The sequence below is a fragment of the Macrotis lagotis genome, chromosome 1, assembly GCF_037893015.1.
Source record: "Macrotis lagotis isolate mMagLag1 chromosome 1, bilby.v1.9.chrom.fasta, whole genome shotgun sequence".
Classification (NCBI taxonomy): Eukaryota; Metazoa; Chordata; class Mammalia; order Peramelemorphia; family Peramelidae; genus Macrotis; species Macrotis lagotis.
The window spans coordinates 695878946-695902451 of record NC_133658.1 but is presented as its reverse complement, the minus strand read 5'-3'; the positions used below and the strand labels follow the sequence as shown (position 1 = coordinate 695902451).

The 23506-nt window shown below is 36.0% G+C and overlaps 1 protein-coding gene across 2 annotated transcripts in view; it reads right to left on the bottom strand.

Moving 5' to 3' along the window:
- STK39 (serine/threonine kinase 39) overlaps positions 1 to 23506 on the bottom strand; it is a 310860-nt gene that overhangs the window by 213608 nt on the left and 73746 nt on the right. For both annotated transcript variants that reach the window (XM_074215784.1, XM_074215785.1), the window contains exon 2: positions 17164 to 17276. In XM_074215784.1, coding sequence (XP_074071885.1) covers positions 17164 to 17276 — 113 coding nt within the window. The remainder of the gene's footprint in view (positions 1 to 17163; positions 17277 to 23506) is intronic.

Sequence of the window (23506 nt, the reverse complement as noted above, 5' to 3'; positions counted from 1 at the left end):
TTACAGATGAGAAAACTGAGGCCCATGAAGATTAAGTGACTTCCTTAAGGTCAAACAGGCTGATCACTGGAGATAGGGTTTGGGTCCTTTAACTCCAAAGCAAAAGCTCTTTTCATCACATCATTAAATCAACTTTAGTGTCATGAGCTAAATGATACATAGAAAATGAATTTAATGCACGTGAGCTAAAAGACAGACTGTAGTCAGTCCAACCTTATGGCCCTAAGTGTACTACACATAACATACAAATGACTACCCAGGAATGGTTACCATGGATTAGGAAAGTGGTGACATGAACTTCTCCCCTTCTCTGTTACTACAGTCTTTCCCCCAATTTTTCTTCTCTCCCTTCCCTTCATACATCATTTAACTAGACCAGGACCACCCTCCCCCTTCCCTTAGTTTCCCAACTCCTCCCAAAGATGACTGTATCTTGTGTTGTCAAATATGGCTATATATCTAAAAAAATTCTCATTAAAGGCATACAGGTGGGGAGGGGACGTGGCAAAAATGAGTCAAATGCAATACACGGAGATTTTTTTTTCAATTCCATGACCTTCTCTCATTTCTTCTTTGCTGTCCTATAAAGTCTATTCAATGACCCAGTAAACCCTCCATCCAGAGAACCTAAAGATTCACCATTATCACAAAAGAGGTATTTTGTCATTCTTTAAATTATTTAAAGGAAAACATGAAAAGGAAGAATGAGAGGTGGGAGGAGACAGGAGTGAAACTTTCTACCCAAAGTATTTTCTGTAACTTGGTCATTTAAACAACCCTTCCTGCTCCAACCCTAGCACCACCACCACCCACCTAGAGAACTTCAAAACTTCAAGGACAGGAATATAAATAAGAAGCTGGCTTTTCGTTCTATTTTGAAGTAAGGAAGGAAAGGAGAGGAAACTGAGAAAAGCCACCCACAGGTGATAGCAATGAAAATGGAAGTGAACTAACCAATCTCTGTGTATTCCCAGAATAGACTAGAAGGGCAGACAGTCCAGACTTTATAGTGTCCCCAACAAGGATCTCCCCAGTATTACAATCATACCTCATCCCACAAACTCAGTACCACACTCCAAGAGAAATTTATTATGTTCAAGTGTTTCACTATATGAAAGGCATGTAAGGTCAGCAAGATGAGGAGGAAGGGTGGCTAAAATGTGTCAAATATAAAGCACAACTGACATGTTTGTACTCAATTCAAAAACAGTTTCTCTCTCTCTTCTAGTTCAGAACCTCCTGAAATGTCTTCCCCATTCCCATGGGTGGCTGGAAGCTAGGGTAATCTCTACTCTCACCTGTGTAAGTATAAAAGAGGGGGATTTAGAGCCAAAAAGAGCCTTGCAGATCATTTGTTAAGAGTAGGATAATCTCTAACCTTGATACTAGGACTTCAAGAAAAAGGGGTAGGGGTGGGGGGGCACCAGCTAGGTGGCAAAGTGTATAGAGTCCCAGCCCTGAAGTCAGAATGACCTGAATTCAATTCCAGCTTCAGACACTTAATAATTGCCTAGCTGTGTGACCTTGGGCAAGTCACTTAACCCCATTGCCTAAAATAAATAAAGAAAAGATGCGAGCCAACCTCAAGATGTTTATAGCTTCACTTATAATTGTTCCATTGAGATTATACACTTTGAGCACCAAACCAGGGAGGAAACAAACTTTTAAAATGTGTGCTCTAAACTTGTGGGCTGCCCATTGTAGGAATGAGGGTTCTCAGAGGGTTCTCTAAAGCCAATTTGTCTTAAGGAATAAGTTTTCCATCCAAAACATCAGACCCATTTTCACTGCATAACAAGTGAAATGATAGAAACTTTTATTACCTTGAACCTTCCCCAGAGCACCACCTGGGAGTCATACACAATTGTTCCAATTTCATTCTGTTCTCTAATACTTCTGCACTGCTGCTATCTGCTATAAAAAACGTTTAGAACAAGCCATAAAACTACAACATCCTCAAATTTAGTGCAAATTGTACAAGAAAGAGGGGTGGCAAAAATGTGTGAAATAGAATAAGCTATTGATATAATCATTACTAATTCAATTTAACAAACATCTAAGGACCTACTATGTGTAAGATATTAAGTTGGAGTATGGGGGTGGAAGGAATATAAAAAGGATAGAAGAAAGGAAGAAAGAAAAGAAAAGAGGAAAGAAAGAAGGGAGGAAAAGGAAATAACTGCTGCCCTCAAGAAGCTTACACTCTGGTGGGAAGGATTATAACATATACACAAGTAAATAAACGATTGAAAGTACATCCAGGGGCGGCTAGGTGGCGCAGTGAATAGAGCACCAGCCTTGGAGTCAGGAGTACCTGGGTTCAAATCCGACCTCAGACACTTAATAATTACCTAGCCGTGTGGCCTTGGGCAAGCCACTTAAACCCACTGCCTTGAAAAAAAAATCTAAAAAAAAAGTACATCCAGATTAATAAGCCAGGAACTTTTGACACCTGGACCAAAGAGAATGCCATAAAAGTATTAACTCTGGGACAGCTAGGTGGTACATGGATAGAGCAACAGCCCTGGAATCAGGAGGACCTGAATTCAAACCCAGCCTCAGATAATAATTACCTATTTGTGTGACATTGCACAAGTCATTTAACCCTACTGCCCTGCAAAATCCAATGAATGAATGAATGAATGAATGAATATAAGTATTAACCCTTTCATCTCTAGAACCTGTGTGCTCTGTTCCCCCATTAGAGATGCCTGCCTCTGCAGATGCTTTACTTGGCTCCCTACTCCAGAGCCATCAACTCAAAATCTCATCCTGTACTTCCTATGCATCACCATATCTTCCGCTCTAAAGTTCAAAACTATGATTAAACATGAGCAAATTGATTCTGACATTGCTCCTAGAAGGAGTGTATCAATCTCCTCCTTTATGGTCTCACTGCACCAAAGTGCTTTCCCCTTATGAGAATGTAAGCTACAAAATAGCAAGGGAAATCTGCATAGCCATCATCTTGGATAGAGCACTGGACCAGAGTCAGAAAGACTCATCTCCCAGTGTTCAAATCTAGTTCCAGACTTCCTTGGGCAAATCACTTAACCCTGCCTATACTCAATTCCTCACCTATATAATGATCTGTAGAACAATATGGCAAACCACTCCAGTATCTCTGTCAAGAAATCACCAAATGGGGTCATGGAGAGTAAGACACAGCCCTTAACATAAGTGTATGGGGTCTATAGAAATCACTTAATAAATTTTTTTCATTCATAATACAAAGTAATTTCAAGAGGAAAAAACACTGACCACCTGGGGTAAGGGGATGGAAATCAGGAAAGGTCTAAGGTAGATAGTGACACCTCAGTTGTTTTTAAAGGAAGAAAGAGGGAAAGGTGCATTCCAGACATAGAAGCAGCCTGTTTAAAGGGAAAGATGCTATGTCCACCAACTCTAGATAGTCAAAATCATACACATTATTTAATCAAGATATTAGGGCCAACAAATGAGTTAAGAAAACATAGGTCCTTCTAGTAACAGAGACCAGAAAGGGAGGATACTATCATGACCTTTATCTGTTCAATAAAGAAGTACATATTCAGCAAAGATGCAGAAAAAATGAGAATATATATGTATATGTATATATATATATATATATATATATATATATATATATAGAGAGAGAGAGAGAGAGAGAGAGAGAGAGAGAGAGAGAGAGAGAGAGAGAGAGATAGATTTTTTCCTGATTCTAATTCAGTGTTTGGAGCACAAATAAAAATCAATGAAGCAGAAGCAACTGCCTAAATGAGGACTGATAAGGTTAAAGCCTAGTCTCCTATAAGCTTATCTCTTAAATAGCTATCTAAGGAAAGAAATGACTTATCCAAATACAACTAAATAGTCACATTTGCAGTAGAAAACTTATAATTTAACAAAATGTGTTTATTATTTTCATTGTACAAGAATATAAAAATGTTTTCAAAGGAAATATATAATATATACTAAATTCATGGTTCATGAAATATCTGAAAATTTTCTTACAGAAACCCCAAAATGACCTAGCCACTCCACTAAAAAGGAAAAAGAGGAAGAGAAAAAGGAAGAACATTAATCAACAGCACTATGGGGGGAGAAAAAAGAAAAGAAAAAATGGGTAGAGGAAGCAGTCTTATTATGAAGGAAAGCAATTCTCAATTGATCTAAGGATGCCAGCTTCCAAAAACCATAAAATTATTTTATAAAGCATCAAGTGATAAGAGTAATACAATAGTTATTGGATAATCCAGTGAAATAATTGACACAATTCTATAGAGTATTATAGATATAAAGAAATGTGAGACACCGTCCATCATATCAGATTTATAATAGGGCAGGACAGAGCAAAGAACAAACATTAACAATGCTTACTACTTGCCCATCCCTGAGCTAAAAGATGGGGATAGAAATGCAAGGACTAGACCTAAGATTTCAATTTAACTACAGTTAAACTCTTTGCAAGGAACAGCTGTCCACCAATATAGGTGGAGTGCTGAGGTGGAGTACTTGTCCATGGCCTACCCCCAAGAAATGCACTTTCCTCTCAAAAAAAAAAAATACAAAACACAAAAGCTTTAAAAATTATTTAACATATAAATGACACTTAATGATATTGTATAGCACAAAAAAATATGATTAATTACCAAGTAAAGACTGCAAGGTAATAAGTGATAGGTATTGAGATGTGAGCTAGATCAGATCAGTGATAAAGGAGGAATTGTATTGAATCCTTAATTACGGATAGTATGGTTAATAAAAAGGAAAAAAAAATTCCAGGATGTTAGGAAAGATGCAAACAAAATCTTGAGGGAGAAAGCACAAGTTGTGTTGGCAAGATATTAAGGAAATGAAATTGCCAATAGTGGAAAGGCTCAGTTTAGTAAGAAATTCAAAACTAGTCTATAAAGGCAGACCAGACCAAATTACAAGAGGACCTTAAATAGCCAACTTATAGAATATCCATATTCTTTTTAATTCTTTAATCAATCCTAAAAAGGAACAATGGATAATTTCTTAACAGGAAAATGACTCAATCAAAGTAATACTTTAAGAATCATTAGTCTGACAATGCTGTGCAAGATGTACTAGAAGGGAGAATCCAGAAGCAGAAATAGCACTGTGGAGGCTAAAGAAAGGTTTGAACACAGGATCTGTGATGACTCAAAACACTCAAGGCCTCACTTGAAAGAGTTGCAGTTTCTCAGAGGTCCTAAATAGGGAACTGCTGGCAGTGCCACCTACCTAGCCAAAGCAGTTGACAGACTGGAATTTCAGTTCAAGATCTTCAATTTCGAAGACAATAACTTGCAGAGAAAGTGACTATGCTGTATTAGCAAGACGGAGTTTCCTTAGTCTGAAGTTCTCTATATCAATGCAATCACAAGTTCACTTCCAAATGGATGAATACTTATAGTCTTGGAGAATTGCCTACAGCCCTGAGAATGATTTACCCAGGGTCACACACACTCAGTATATGACAAAAGCAGAACATGAACCCAGGTATTCCTGGTGTAGAGACAAAATCTCCATCCCTGATTCCACCTTACCTACAATTGATTTTGTAGCTGAATCTGTCAAAGCAATCTTGAATGATGACAACATATATACAGACCTTATGGCTGAATTTTGCTCTACTAACTCAAATGTACTTCGGTTTGGGGGAGAGCTGTTGTGATAAAAGTATTTCATTTTTGTATTATTTCTTATATTCTGACTCTTTTCTTATAAGAAATATTCATGATATACAGACATGAAGTTTATAAACAAACTAGAAGTCTTGAAACCTCTTTCCATTATTTATGGCCTGCCTTTCCTTATGTCCACTTTATACTAACCACCTCTCAGGGTTGTTGTAAAGAAAGCACTCTGAATATTTTAAAGTCATATGAAAATGGAAGTTGATGTTTCTGTTCACAAAAAAGTCACCAAGTATTGATCTGAAAAATCTCACTCAATTCTCCATAGAATTTCACTACTTTGGGGCAGCTAGGTGGCACAGTGGATAGAGCACCGGCCCTGGAGTCAGAAGAATATGAGTTCAAATCCAGTCTCAGACACTAATTACCTAGCTGTATGACCTTGGGCAAGTCACTTAATCCCATCACCTTGCCAAAAAAAAAAACAAAAATAAACAGAATTTCACTACTTCTTCACCCTCTAAAAATGGGTGGTCCATAAAAGTTGCACTTACTTTTCCATGGTGACCATAATCTTTATATTTAATTATAAGCATTATAAAAAAAAAGAGATGAGATGACTAAATGCCCCTTGAAATGATGTTTTATACTGCCTTTAGGCACAGAATAAAACAACCTCCTCACATCATTATTCATTTAAGGAGAACTCAGAAGCTATTTCTTCCATTTTGGTTAGTTTTTTTTTTTTACTTCTGCTTTCATTTACAGGGAGGATGTAAATATGCATGGGATTCAATTCTTCTCTTCTCATGCTCTGAGTTTTGGTCAAAGGTGGCATTCCTGAATCTTCCCTACTCTAGGTTCATCACTATCTCCTACACACTGTCTCTCACAGTATATGGCCTGTTTACTGAAGGAGTCTTCTAGAATCCAGAAACACCTTCACACCATGACTACAAACAATATTTTGTGAACAAGGGGTGAGATTTTATCAGAGTTCTTTTGTCTTTAATGTGCAACTTAAAGTAAGCTTAAATGTATAGTCCCAATAAGCAGGCAGTATGTCTTCTATCTAACAGTCAAGGTAAGTCTGAAAAAATCCTTTGACAAATTGGGTCTGGAAAGAGGGGTGAATTGTTCACTCTTAGCAACTCTCAAAGAACATCTACTAACTTCTTAACATCTGCTTTGGTAAAGGAAATCAGAGGTGCTCACAGCACTGACAAAGTACAATCTATTTTTTAAAGTTCTACTAAATTAAGTATACTTTATGACCTTAGTAGAACAGAAAAATTGTAGGCAAACCACTTGGATTTCTGATGATGTGATGGAGGTCAGTAAGAAAATAGGATTCCTGCTGTGAAAAACATTTCAAGTCAATCCTGCTATCTACTAAGTGTTCTATTAAGTAAGATTATGGTGTTTGGTGTCTGTTTGGATAGGAAAGGTCCATCAGTGCAAGAAGATCAAAGGCAAGAACTCTCTCTACCAATGTAGACTGAGGGCTGCTTGGGAAACTGAGATGTTTCCCAATGGAATCAATTACTTATCCTTTCATTGCAAATGGGGAGAGGAAAAAAGTTCTCCCCTGATCAAAGGTCATGATTTCACAGACTAAAACATCATTCCTTCATTCCCAAATATAATCTAAGTCTTGGTGATTCTTGGGATATAATGATTATTCATGGAAGCAAAAGAGAAGTGGATTTAAATTTACTGGATAACAAAGATAAGGATGTGACAGAGCACATAAGAGTAAACTACAAAGGATGATATTTCTGAATCTAAAAAAATCAAAGGCTGAGAAGGAATAGGATTAAAATCTATAAAATCATGAAGGTTTGCTGTGCAATTTACTTAAGTATCTCATTTCAGCCTTACGGGTTAAGTGTTACAGATATTTTCAGTCCGTTTTACACATTAGAAAACTGAGGTTGAGATATAGTTATTAAATATTTATTAATAATTTACAATTCTAAGTAATTTTTATTAGATCTTCCTGACTTTAAAATCTACTGTTCTATTATATTTGAAGTTACAAAGTCAGTAAACAAAAATCTGTTCCCTAAATTTCATAATAAAAGAGGGGGGGAAACCCCTTGATGCATGAAAATGCTAAGCTCCCTAAGGGCAGAACTGGTCATGTTTGCTTTCATTTCTCCACAGTGAGTATACAAGCTGGTACACAGCAGACCTTTTATAAATGTTGCAGATTCTATTAACTGGCACTCCAATATGATACAAGTTGAAGGTATATACAGCTTCAAAAAAGATTTCAGTAAATTCAGGATGATTGAGATATGTGGAGTTTATAGATGATCAGGGAACAGTGCTTTTGGTACTACTTTCAAAGGGATTAATCCTAAAGGAATAATTTAGTCTGATTTAGTTTCATGATAGAATTAAGGAGATGGAGGCAAAGCAAAAACAGAGAGCAAAGCAGAGAAAGATAATGTCAGAGACGAGAGAGAGAGAGAGAGAGAGAGAGAGAGAGAGAGAGAGAGAGAGAGAGAATGAGAACACATCAATTATCATATTATCATAACTGGCTACTATCTAAGCCAGGTAAATTGAGTCTTTCAAAAAAGTGAGATGCTAAATTACTGGGTTCTATTCTAATAATAAGATAAATTAAACAATCAAAGACCTAGATTTGATAAGGGTCATTGGGAAATCAGTCAAGCTCAAATATTTCTCCAATACACAATAATGTGATTACATTTTAATTTGGATTAATAGACATTTTTAACTGTAAATATTCCCTGAGAGGGACAATTAAGTCTTAATAATCATTTATGCATTAGTGTGAATTACTTAAATCAAAAACTGGTCTACTCATTCTAAGTTCATCCTCTAATTATCACTTAGAAGAAAGACATAAATTACCTTGTTTATAAGATAGGAGAGCTCCATTTACTTTATAACAACTCCATGTCACTGAAAATCACCTTTCTAGGTTTCTTGAATGTGTCTGATCTAGATGGATCATTTAGCATTTGTTAAAGCTTTCATTCCATAAAGTTTAGTGAATAATCCTACAGAAGCTATATAATTACCTCCCTTTAAATACAGTAAGAAACTATACAAGAGATGGAAAATGTCATCCACAACCAGAGGAAAAACTTATGGAGTCTGAATGAAGATCAAAGTATACTATTTTCATTTTCAATTTGTTGGGATTTGTTCTCAGAGGTTTTCCCATTTGTTCTGATTCTTTTTTTTCACAGCCTGGAAATATGTGTCTTATGACTTTATGTATAACTTATTTCAGATTACTTGCTATCTGTACACAGTGGGAGGGAGATGAATGTTGTACAAAAATGAATGCTGAAAACTATTTTTACATATAATTAGAAAAATTAATAAAATAATTAATTTTTTAAAAAAGAAGCTATACAAGAAATTATAGGACACTTATGTTTTCACACCTACCCAAAGTTTGGACAGCAAAGGAAAAATTGAACATTAAATAATAATGACATTTATGCTGTATTTTAAAGTTTACAAAGTGCTTTGACATATTTATCTCATTTAAGCTTCACAGCAACACGAAGAAGTAGATATTAATATTAGCTAGGCTGCCCAAGAGACTGCACAGCTACTTAAGGGTCAGAAGTAGGATCTTCCTGCCTCCCATGTCTTGCAATCCACATTCTAGCTACTACTTCCTCTCTAAAAGAATACATTCATAGAGATGAATTAAATGTTATCTCTGTGACACAAATACATATTTTAACAGTTTTCTGCTAATTCATGGAATCCAATGCATAAGGGCTTAGACAAAAGAATAATTTCATCAACATAAAAAAGCCTTGCCTTTTTATATATTCAATTCTCCCATTTCCACATTCTTCCTTCTTATACCTACTTAAATCTTACTTCTTCTACAGGTACTGTAAGAATAATAACTAATAATAAAGTACTACAAATCCCTCTTTAATCTGTTGAGTTTCATCAAAACTTACTTAGGTTATTTAGTACCAGTGATGTCATCTAATCTACTTACCCACTCCATTTCTTTTCTTTCCCTTAAATCTGAAGCCAACTGGCACTCACTCTTTGTTTCAAACTTTTAAAGTACTTTTCCATAAGCACAAACTTCTGGTAATACTGGCACCTTTTATTTCCTTACCTCTTTCCAAAAAGCTACTTAACTCAAAGTTTCTTATTTTGAATTTGGTTACCAGGTTCCCATTTCGCCTGTGCTCTCAGTATAAAAAAAGAGGTATATTAAAATCATGGGGTGCCCTTTTCCACCAAGAAAATTTGACTTACACTAAATAAATAATTTCTTTCAAACATCCATAAATTTCCAGATAGTAATATATTAACTAAATTTCACTTTATCTAGGCAAACGCTTAAAAATAAAAAGTAATCAATTTCTCAGCTTATGACTTTTCTTTTTCAAGGTAGAAAAATCCTCTCAGATGCTTACTACTGAAGGAAAAATGATGATTTTTTTTCTACTGATCAATACCAATCTCAATTCTTCTAGGTAATCACAGGCCATTTCTGCTATAGTTTTAAAAATCCTTCATTCAAAGGTTCTTATATAAAATTTGCTCAGCAACAGTCACTGATTTTCTTCTATAATAGTCACTAAAAAAAAAAAAAACTCAACTGGAGGAAGTTATCTATGCCAGATAGTTCAAATCAAGCAAGGAGAAAGCAAAAGGTTAACATCAGTATAAACAGCCTTCCCATGACATAACTCTCTCAGCAGTTTATGACTACAGCTATCATTGTTTCTTCTAAGAACAACGGTTTCTGGTTAATACATGCCACAATTTGCAAAACTATCTAGTGCACTGATTTGGAAAGAAAAAAATCCAGGTATTAATCCTGCATATGATACTCATATGAGGAATGAAAGGACTACTAAAATACGTGATGTTCAAACACTATCAAAACCTGAACTCAGATAGATTAAGATTAAACTATAGGCAATCACAGTATTACAACTGAAAAAAAGAAGGCAACCTGACATGACAAGAAAAAAAATCTGATTTGACCAATGAAAAGGAATTCATGTCTTTAATCTGCCATCTGAGTTTCTTTGGGCAAGTTTTATTTATATATATCCTTTGGATCTATATCTCTTGAAATATATCATGGTATAAATTCTACTTTTTTTTTCAATATGAAAGCTCTCATAGACCCAAACTCATTCACTCCCTTTATCAAAAGTAAAAAAAAAAAAAAGACTTGTTTTCCTGTTGAAAAGGTTAAATATAAAAATATGTCAACAGTTATAGAATATTCATGTGTATGACCCTTCTCTTCTCTTGGTCACATGTCACCTTATTATTCTTCTCCTGGCTCATCTCTCTTTCCAATCAATTTACTTTTTCTCGGTCTCCTCTGATTTCTCATCCACCACGTAACACCATCTGTTAACAGGGGTGTTTCCAAGATCTGTCTTAGGCCACTTGTCTATTCCCTCTAAAATCAGTCATGATAAGTTTGTCTGATTTCACCTGTTTAATGATAATTTCTAATCATGACTCACATCAAAATACCCATTTCCAGTCATGAGGTTCAATCCCCAATCACAATTGTCTATTAGACATTTCAAACTGGACAATTTTTATGTTATGAATAGAACACAAAGGAGAATACACACTCATGCACATACATATATATAGGCTCTATTCATACTACCTGTTGCAGAAAACAAAACTAGATCCCTAATAGAAAATTCCTAAAATCCTCCTCATGATAAGAGAGGTGAAAGACTACTAGGATAGGCTGTTGTATGAACTGTCAAATATGGACCAGGGTATCTATCAGAGATTTTTACTTAACTGATTTTATCAAAATGGAGCATTCAATCTACGGAGGTATGAGGGCTTCCCCCCTCAATATGATGGTGAAGTAATCACAATTAAGATGAAACATATGTGAAAAAACAGTAAGAATGCACAAAATCTCTAAGTCTCACAGCCTTCCCTCCCTCCAAAGCAACATAGAGCTCACTGGAGGAAGGCATTGGCCCTTATCATAAACAGCCACCAGAAGTGCCAGGGGAGGACACATTCTCTTCTGTGACTCTCATTCTCATCTTTCCCAATTCTGAGATCTAGCCACTCTGGCCTTCTTCTTCCTGCTTACCCTGCACACCTTTGCACTAGCCCTCACACCTGAATACTGTGGTCCTCCTCACCTCTCTACCTCTCAGAGCCCCTTGTTTCTTTCACTCAGCTTGACCACCTCATCCATGAAAGCTCATCATGATCCCCTTAGTGGCTACTGCCTTCCCCCTTAATATAACAAAAACAAAAACAAAACCGTATCTGTTTGATTTTTATCTTTGTATCTTTAGTGTGCACTTAACAAATTAAATTTGGTTAATTGATTAGGGTCCATAAACTTTATCAACACTACTATTATCTATTCAAAGACACAACAGAGAAACTAGCTTTGATAAAGTTTCAGCAAAGTAGTGTCTTGCAGGTAGTAGTTTCTCAATAAAAGTTGACTGAAGAGATTAAGAGGAAACAAAAAAGAAAATCCAGAAGCCAACAGTGCAGAAAAAAATCCAGCATTTTCCAGAGCCTGGGAGCATACCTCAAGACTTTCAGGTATAGATACCAAAAGTGACTTCCATAAGAAGCAGGGATAACTTGACCTATCACCCCAAAAGCCTGGAAAGCTTTTCAGGAATGCAAGGCAACAAAGTCTGAAGCAACATGGTACAATGGGATGAAGACTGGATCTGTACGCAGAGAACCTGGGTTCTAGTCCTGGCTCTGCTACTTACTACACCTGTGATATTGGATGAGTCCCTTGAGCTCCATTTTCCTAACATGGAAAATGAGAAGTCTAGCTTGGATGACCTCAAAAAGTTCCATCAAACTAAATCTGATGTTTTGAAAAATAAGCAGACTCAAAGGTGATGATTTCTGGTGATATTTAAAAAGAGTCATTACCTAATATGACCATGTTAAAAGATTTCCAACAATAGCGACTCTCTTTTTCTATTAAGCAAAATGACTTTGAAAATGGAAGAAATAAAAAGGGAATTATTTCATCTACATTGATCAGGGGTAGCCATGCTCATACCAGCAGAAAACAAAAGATAATTTTAGTGTGAGTAAGTATATAAGCTTGGCATTTACATGAAAGATGAAATTTTGAAGGCAGTTTAAAGCATATGCAAATTAAAAAATTAACATTGGATTATAGAAACCCTTTCTCCTTAATCTGAGTTGTAACCAAGCAATCTGTTGTTTCTATTCCAACCAAAATCCATGCATCATGTTGCCTAATTAAAATTACAAGACCAAGCAGATCTGGAAAACTACAGCTTTATGCCTGGACTTAATTTAAACTATAGTGTACTGTAATTAAACCTGAAATAAAAGCTATATTCTGAAAGAAGACAAAAAGCTCTTGTTAATGACATTTCATTACCGGGTACAGAATATAACAAAAGCTTTCTTCATTTGGAGCCAAATGTCATTGTACTTTCTAACTTGTTTGGAGCTGCTAGACTAATATTTGCACTGGGATTACTGTTTTAGTTACCAATCAGTTAACTCCTCCCCTGCAGGTTTCCAGTATTCTCATATAAATAGTCAGAAAAGAGAGAAAAAAGAAAACTGGCAGGCACAAAGATAATTATATTATGAAATTAAACTCGCAAACTCAACCCAGCCTGCTGGACAACTCATAATCAGGAGCTAAGCTATTTATTTAATATTGACTTATTTTGGGAAAATCAATTGTTCCATCAGTTCATCAATCCAACAACCAACAAGGCTTTTATGAACTATGCACCAAGCACTGTGGTGGACATAGGATACAATGATGATGCAAAAACAGCACCACCAGCTTATCATATTTTCATAGCCATGCAGAGGAGTTTCAATCACAACACAAGAACTTTATTTACAATTTACAGAGGATCTTCTATAGGAATGTCTCAGTAGCCAAATCTAAGCCTCACATCAGTTAGTCGCACAAGATACTGGATGGAGAGTCAAAAGTTCTACGTTTCAGTCCTGATTCTGCCTCTTACTATCCATGTGACCTTAGGAAACATGAGATTTCTGAGTCCATTTCACACAAGAAAGAAGGTGAACGCAGCTGAAATATTTCTCCTCAGAAATTTTCTTTCCTTTCTTTGTACCCTTGTTCTTTAGATCTTTCTCTTATTCAACTGTCATCTCAAAGCACATAAATTGCAAATGTATAGCTTAAGGCTTGACTTCTTCCTGGAGCTATAGACCCCTGTCTCCTATTTGCTCTAGGTACTTGTACTAGTTCTATTGACACCACAAACTCATTTCATTTTCTCAATAAACAATGCTGTTTCTAACTTTCCTATTTCTGTTCCCATTCTTTAACACCCTTCATCCAACCAGCTGCCAAGTCTGAAGAATCACAGAATTTCAGAGGGTAGAAATGATCCTATTGATCATCAAGTTTAATTCATTTCTAAAAACAAACAAATCCTATTGAAAAATACCTGTAAATTATCTCTTCAATAGAATATCTACTTTCTAATAGCTACCTCCAATGTAGATCTGGCCCTAACAACCTCTCTGAAAGACTACTGAAATAACTTTTTAGCTCGTCTCCTTGCCTCTGTTGGTCTCCTTCAATACATTTTACATAATTCTGCTATATTAATCCAATTAATTAGTTCTAATCCCATCTGAAAAATAACTTTAACTATCTCCCCATTACCTAACCTAATAAATTTTAGATTTCCTTGTCTGAGAATGAAGATATACTAAACTGAATTAGCATTCAAAATTCTCTTGGCCAGAGAAACATTTTGTAAATGGCTTGGGCAAGCTTAAGCTAAGGTCTCTAAACATCCTAATTCATGAGAGATCCAACCTACATCATTCTAAACTTATCATTCAACTACTCTGCCCTTTTGACATACTGGAAGCTTACTATTTACCAAATTCATCCCACCCTTCCCTAGACAATTTTTTCAATTCATCTATGTTTGGAATCATAAAATTAGAAGGAATCTCAGAGGATATTTAGTCAAACTAACTTAACAGGAACCACCTCTTTATGTATGCAATAGTGACAATCAAGAGCTCCCTTATCTTTTGTGGCTGAAATACACCTCAGTGGAGTGTACATGGAAACATGCTTAGAGCCCCTGGTCACCTCAGGGCCACATGTCCTGGATAAGTTCAAAGACTAGGTACATGACCAGATATTCTTTGGTCCATGTGTCAGCAGAAGGGGAGGGGGGGTGGAGGGAAGGGAATTTATCAAAGAAAGCCAGATACTGATTTAGGAAGATATATTCACTCAGTTGACTCTAAAAGAAAAAAAAAAAAACACTGCCATTCTAATTTTTCTTTCTTTCTCTAGAATGGATATCATGGAATTCTCTCCGAAATTTCCTATAGTGAGAGAAGAGTCGCCTTCTCCATTGCCCACATGATACGTGCTCATTAAAAGCAGTATGTGTCATCTAAATAAGTAAGTTGAGTCCTCAAGGTCCTGTTTGCCTCTTCTACTTTGTGTTTCTTTCCCAGAGTATCACTCTAGAGAGTCTGAGAAAGACATTTCCAGCCAGGGAAACAACCCCACTAGTTCAAGAGGTCAAAAGCTCCTCGGTTACTCAACTAGTGCTGACTCCAATGCAGGACTTTTTTCAGACAAGATGACCATATACAGAAACAGAAGCCAAACCTGGCCCACCTTGCCAGAGGTGAGGGAGTCATATGAACATTAGGAAAGGTGAAATATTTATGCCACAATCACATTAAATTTACCATGTTTTAAGTATCAAGTTTCCAGAAGAGTAAAATAGGCTACAGTATCATGTTTTTCTTTTTCAATGAAAGAATCTGAACCTTTCATATTTTTAGCCTTTTTTTAATTGGTCAAAGAAATAAATAGCTTCCCTGTATCTAATCTATATTATAGTTTGAGTGACTTTCTACCTTTTAGGGAGAACTTACGACAAGAATAAAGCCTAATAATTTTTCTATGAGATTCTGGAGTATGGGCATAAAAAAATCCAGAAAGTTCTAGAAAGAGCCTGATCCCTCTTTCAGAGTCTAAGTTTCCCTAGAAGTGAACCTAGCAGACATATGATCTCAAAGATAAGGATCCCTCAGGAGTAATGACTGACCTACCCAGGTCCCTGGACCTGGAGGCCTAGAGCTACACTTCCAACATCCCTGGTGGTCATTCAGTCAGAAGACTTTAGGGAGGAAAAAAACCAGCTCATTCAATTTACCATGAACTCTATTAGAAAAGATATTCTTTCTCATATCAAGACTAAATCTTCCTTTCTGCAACTTCCACTACTCTTAATTCAGGCAAAACAAACCTAATGTCTCCTTAGTATGATAATCACTCAAGTACTAAAAGATATCTCTCATATATTTATTTACCCCCTCCCATCAAGTCTTCTCTTCTCTAAGCAAATTATCCCTGGCTGAATATGAATATGAATATGAATTCTCCAGATCTTCCAACATCTTGGCTACTTTCCTCTGAAAACTCTCATGTCCTTCCTAAAATGCTGTGTGCAGAAAGAACTAAGCACAGTACTCAGGATATGTTATGCCTAGGACTAGACCTGGAAAAAAGACACAATTGTGTCTCTCTTAAGGTAAACCTGTCATATCATTTTGATGACCATTCTGAGTGTACAGTTCACTAATACTTTTTAATCTTTTTCTCATGAAATGTCCTCTTATGTCCTATCTTGAAGCTGTAAAATTGATTTTTGGATCCATGTGTAAGACTTTACATTTACCCCTATTAAAGTTTCATAAGTTTTAATGAAATTAAAAGCCCAAACTGAAAAAAAAATCTAAGATTCTGCTAATATTCTAACTTTAGAGAGATCTTTCTAGATTTGAAATGTATCATCCAATATGGCGTCCAAACTTCTAATTGTGCCAAAAGCATATCTGATAAGTATGCCATCTTATGTCTTTATTCAAGCCAATGATTAAAATATTAAAGAGCACAAAAAGAAAGACAAGGACTCAAGATCCCTGGAACATTCCAATAAAGACTTTTTAGTGATTCTAGGATTTTTCTCACTGGTCAATAATGTGCAGTCTCCACCCTCCTCTCCCTTTTAGAAATTTAGACATATTTTCTTCTCCCGTTTTGCCTCTTTATTATTATCCTCCATCTTTCAAGCATCATGGCAAGTATGTCCTTACCCACTTCTACTTGTTTATGACCTACCAATCTACCTGCACAGGGGTTCTAGCTGACGTACACAATTAGATACTAAGTTCCTTATCAGAAGGGACAAGTGTCATTCTTCTCTATAGATCTATATAGATATAATATATATATAAAGTATTGTATATAATAAGTGTTTACAAAATATATAACAAGTGTTTACAAAATGCTTATTGAATTTAACTTAGGTGTCATTACTACATTATTAAAATTTTGAGTTTATATCTAGTTACTTAATAAATACTTCAAAATTAGTCAAATTATTGCTTTCTTTCCCAATACATTTTATCAATCTAGGAAAAAAAAGCAAGAAAAATAAAACTATCATTTGTTCCACTCATATTTACTTACTAGTAGCTCATCCATGCTCGTCTGGCATTTTTCTAAGTTGATGCGTTTTATAGCTACTCGTTCTTGGCGAGGTTTGCATAGTGCAGCCTGGACCACAGCAGTAGCACCACTACCTGAAAGAGTTAACAGAAGAGAAATTATCAAGTAAGAAGCTGACTGGTTACTTTTAAGTCTTTGTAGCATTTTTACAAACAGATATATCTGCATAAACAAGCAGTCATATGAAAAGGATTTCAAATGTCACCTTTTTGACATTTCTAAAGTTATATAAGTGTGGTTATTTTTTGTTAATACTTACTGAACAGCAATGGACAATCATAGATTATTCAGAATTTTGGGGAAAGAAACGAAGGTACTTTCTGGGTACTTTCAAGTGCATGTCTTTGACCAGTTCCTAAATGGTGACAAGCAAATTATATGACCTGGTTAAATAAGTCTCAACAGACCAATACATCGAGTCCTTCAAAATTCAACTCATTAAAAGCTAGGTTGTCAACATGGAGCTTTAACAGTCCCTTTTAGTTGACTGAGAAGAGTCCGTGAAGGAGGGAGAGTAAAAGAAGACTAAAATAATAAAATAGCACCAGACTGGAGGATCCTGAAAGCAAAACAGAGGGGCTTCAAGTTTCCTTGCTGAGCAAGAGAAAGTCTTGAAATATTTTTCAGCACAAAAATAACATGACTAGATCTATGCATAAGAAAGATAATTCTGACAACACTATGAAAAATTGGCCTAAAACAGTAAAGAGAATATTGTTTGGAAGACTCAAGAGACATCTTGATGCAATGGAAAAAAGGGTGAAAAAAAGGGCTGCCTTTAGAGTTAGATGAATAATTCAAAATCACATTCTGCTATTTGCTACCTGGGAGACTGGGCAAGTAACTTAATTTTCTGAAGTCTCAGTTTCCTCATTTGTAAAATGAGGGGTTTGGACTGGATAACTTTTAAGAGCTGTAATTCTACTGCAAGAGTACAGTGAGGAACCTGGGAATAAAAGGAGAATAGAATAGATATAAGGAGTGCTTCAAAAATGGAACCAATGGAAACTGATTGGATATGAAAGACCCATGGGCTTCAGATATGATGAAACAGGGTGAATGGTGATTCTACTGATAGAAATAATGAAGTTAAAAGAGGTAATAGATAATAATATTATTGCATGTTTTGTTATGCAATAGTCTATATGTAGCCCAGGAGAGGAGAGCTATCTTGTAGTTTTAAACTGCAGAGAAACAGATGTAGGTAGGGCTGATATAAGAATTCCTAATAATCAGAGCTATATAAAGGTACAAAAGGCTGCTTCAGGAGGGAGTCATTGTCTTCCTTCATTTGAGGTCTTCAAATGTTGCTGGGGTAGTTTGGGGGGGCGGGGTAGGGGAGCCTATATAGCACGTATTCTTAGGCTGGGAGTCAACGAGAAATATAAGAAAATCTGAATAAGAAGCTGGTGTGAGAAAACACAAGAAGTCCAAGAAAGAAGTTGCTTCTAGAACAGACAGAAAGTAACTTAACTAAGCAAAACTGATAGGCAAGTTCTGCGTCCCATGCAGAGACGACTGGAGGTAAATGCTGTGACTTGTGAAAACTGGCTAGAGGCACTGTATCTCAGAGATCAGGAGTCTATTTGTGCAAAAATATAGCAACTATTTTTACAGTGGCAAAGAATTGGAAACTGAAGAGATGCCCAACAGTTGAGGAACGGCTAAACAATTGTGGTATATGATTGTTGCAGTGTATTACTGTACTGTAAGAAATGATGAACAAGCGGGCAGCAGAAAAACCTGGGAAGACTTAGATGAGCTGATGAAAAATGAAGTGAGATAAGAGAACACTGTACACAGTAACAGCAAAATTGTAAGGATGATCAACTATGAAAGATTTAGCTAATCAATATAATGATCCAAGACAATTCGCAAAGACTAATGATGAAATATGCTATCCATCTACAGAGACTAATTAACTCTGCTTTTTTCCCCCTTTATTTTTCTGCTTTTATTTTTTTTTTAACATAGTTAATATGGCAATAAAGGACAGTTAGGTGGCTCAGTGGATAAAGTGCTGGGTCTGAAATCTGCAAGGCAGTTCAAATCCAACCTCAGACACTAGCTATGTAGGCAAGTCACTTAACCTGAAGAAGGAAACCCCAAACCGCTCCAGGATCTTTGCCAACAAAATCCCAAATGGGGTCATGAAGAATCAGACAGCATTGAAATGAATGAAAAAAAAAAACCATGGAAATGTTTTGCATGACTTCTTATATACAAAGGGTGATCTATCATTACTTGCCTTCTCAATGGAGCCTGGGAAAGAGAATAAGGAAATTCAAAATAGAAAAATAAAATCTTAAAAATTTTTTAAAAGAAAGACAGAAACTGATTGGAGGAAGCAGCATAGTCCTGATGAAAAGCTATATGAGCTCACTGCCCTTTAGCATCATCCTCAAAAAGTCAGGAGGAAAACCCTCAGGGATCTAACTGCATTGCCTTCTACTACCCTTTAGCTAGAGAGGAAAATTCTCCTAGTACAAAAGGCAGATCTCCTGCTGTTATTAGATTGAACTTAAAAACTACCACAGTGACTCGAAAGTAGCAGGAGAAACAGCCTTATCTAGCCTGGAGAGGCTCAGAAGAGAAATATAACATATGACACAGACCCTTTCCTAAAAGAGATTTCTGACATCCAGGCTTTAAGTTGCAAATTGTCCTAAGTAGATGAGTTTCCTTATTCATCTACCTTACCACTAGGTTTCAATGTCCCCCACAGACAATGTGTACAATAATGGAAATGTGACTCAAATTTAAGAATGGGCTATTAAATTTTGACTGCTTTTAACCAGCTATTGAATAAACATGGTGATTATTTTGTAGTTGTCCGAAACATTCATTACCAAGCAGTAGTCAAGCGGGCCATTTTAACTACTTTGCACAAGTGGGAAGTGCACCAGTGGGAGCAGGAATCTCAGTGACCAAGTATTAAGAGTGTATCCCCACTCCCCAAAGGTGGGTGGGGAGATAGAAGGCAGAGGGAAAGAGAAGGGTATCCATTCCATATCCAAATTACACTCTAAGAATACATTTCCAAAGTAGTACTATGGCTTACTTTGAAAACAGAAAGCTCTCAATGTTGCCTTCAGTTTTCAGGTCATTTCCAAGTACTACTTTAAGTAAGATAAAGAACAAGAGCAAAATCATTCTTTAAGATCATTTCCAGTTTGATTTTGAGTAACAGAGGGGGCTTTTTAGGCTACTATTTTGGGCAAATTTGCCACCTTCACTTTAATATATAGCTATGAATTTTTGGAGGGGGCCTATATTTTCTTTTACAACATGATTATTATGGAAATGTCTAGCATGACTATACATTTATAGCATAACAAATTGCTTTCTCAATGAGGGTAGGTGGGATGGGAGGAAGGGAGAGAATTTGAAACTCAAAAGTTTTAAAAACAAATGTTAAAAATTGTGTTCATATATCACTGAGGAAAAATAAAATACTAAATAAATTATTGTAAAATAATAGCTACATAAATTTTCCAGAGAGCATAGTACAAGATGAATACCAATGTTAACACAAAATTTAAGCGTGCCTTAAGTAATAGGTACCACAAACATATTCACTAAGTTTACTTTTCAGATGCATTCCCTAAATTGATAATAGGCATTCTTTGATTTCCATGTCCCCTTTCTTTAATTTTTTGCTTTTTTTCCCAGAATATTTAAGAAATAATATCTATTTCCTGAAATTTCACTGCCAGTTATCCAAACAAACCAAGTGCACTGAAAAACTACCAAAAACTACCAAAAAACGATGTTCCACAAAAGTATTTCATTTGCATCATCTCTGGTGCCTAGAATATAAATAGATACCTTTAAATAATACTTAATATTTATACAGTGCTTCAAGATTGCAAACTGCTTTACATATGTATTAATTGATTCCCATAATTCTGGAAGATTATCTGCTGTTATTATCCCCATTTTACAGATAAAGAACTTGAGATGAAGAAACAGAAGTTAAATGACTTGCACAAGGTAATAAATGTCAGAGGCAGAATTTGAATTCAAGGTCTTCAGGACTACAAGTCCAGGATTCTATTCACTAAATGCTCATTAAACTGAATTACATGTTTATAATCTTCAGGAGCTGAGATCAACAAGTTTTAAAAAAAAAAAGAAGACAATGAATTAAGTAAGTCAACGGGTTCAAGCTCTTGTCACTGATTTTTTTTTTTCCAGAAGGCAGGTCACATCCTCTCTGGACCTCAGTTTCCCCATCAATAAAATAAGGGGGTTGGTCTACATCACGCATTCTTAACCTAGAGTCTATGGATTTTTTAAAAAATGTAATAGATTTTTAATGTAATTTCTATGTAATTTATTGTGTACATTTAAAAATATTCTAAAAAAAAGGATTCCTAGCTTTTGCTAGAATGCCAATAGAGTACATGAAACCTTGGTTGAGATGACTTCTAGGGTCCTTTTTAATATCCTGATTCCAGGATGCTTCTTATAACTTGATTTACCACTTGCCATCTGTTTCATCTTACTATCTCTCTCTAAAAGAGGTAGTCTTATCAGAAAATTTCCTTTATCTTTAAGCACTCTCATCATGTAAAAGGAACATCCTGTACTACAAACTACTAAATCAAATACTCCTACCATAAGAAGAGTAAACAGACAGATGTTACCCTTTTAACTCATGGTGTTCATTCCTTTACAAAACACATATCTCTCTCCTAAAGCAAATCCATGTGGTCTATGCTGGTCAAAGAAGAAAAGTCAAATAACTTTATTTTCTTTTTGCATTGTAGAATTCATAGAATTGAACAGTAAAAACCTGGGAGAAGAAGGAAAACAGCCTCTCAAGCAAAGTGTACTTAAATTTCACCAATGACCTGAATAAGCTACATTACCTGGGAAAACCTGACTTGTTAAAACATTTGGAGGTCACAGACCTTGCCAATGAAAGGCTACACTTGTGTATAACTCATCAACAAACATCAGATAATACCACAGAAAAACAAAGCCTAGCCTGGGGTTTTGATTTTAAGAGAGATAGCCAGAAAGGGTATAGGGGATCAAATTGGAATGAATATAATTAAACTCACCCCAGACCTGGAGCTATACATAAGGAAGCAACAAAATATCCAATCTACATTCACTCACTTAAGGAGGGAGGAATCCAAAGGTTGTGGGGAAACCACAAACTAAAGGAAGAAGGAACAAGGAATTATGGAAATGAGTATTGGGAGCAATTAAAATACCTAATCTACACAAGTTTGAGGTGTTTTGCAGTATACAATTTTTTTTATTTGATGCCACAGGATTACAACACAGTTTAATACTAGATGATCTTCTATGCTATATTCAGTTAGATGATGGGGTTGTAAAATTCAACCACTGGTTAGTGAGGAAACACCATGATAAAACCAATGAATGAAGCAAATGAAAAACTGTTCCTGTCCTCAAGAAGCTTACTATTCTATTAAGGGATAGAACATGTGAACAAAAGCAAATAAAAGAAAATTTAAGGAGGAAGACAGAACTAACAATTGGCAGAAATTGAGTTATAGAAGCTACTCCTGAGTTGAACTCTGAAAGAAGCTATGAATATATTCTAAAAGGTCTGGAGTGAGGAAGGAGTTCATTCAAGATTTAGGTGGGGAATTTTGGGAAGATCAAGGAGGCCAGGAGGAAGAAGCCTGACTCCACTGCTCCACTCTTCGATGGAAGGAATAAGTCTGAAGAACCAGGCCTGATCCAGACTCTGAATGGCTTTCAACTATTACAGTTTATATTTCCTAGATGGAAGAGAGAACCACTGAAGACTCCTGATTAGGACAGCATAGTGAGACTTCTGGCTGCACAGAAATAAGGGACTGGAGAGGAAAGAGCCTGAGATTTGACAGACCCCATTTAGGGAATCTATGATCGTTCAGGCTAGTATAAAAGAGGATCTGGACTGCTGTGCATGAGAGCAAGGGGCAGATATCAGAAAGATGCAATGGAGATACAAGCGACAAGATGCAATGTTGGGGAAGAACTGGTTACTTATTTTGTCAAAACAGAATTTCAATTTTTAATGGAAAGGGTTTCAAAATATAGATTGTGGAGTTGAAAACACAATGCTGGAAGTGCAGAGCTCACAGAATCTGATTTAGATGCAGAAGGGCCCTTAGAGATACCCAAAGTCCCAATCCTTCATTTTTAAAGGTGAGAAAATTAACACCCAGAGATTCAAGGAGCTGCTCTGAATCACAGAAAACATGTGGCCATCACTCCACTCCCCGATAGTTGGCCCTTGAAGCTGCCCATTCAGTGACTAAGAAGCCCTCCCACCCCC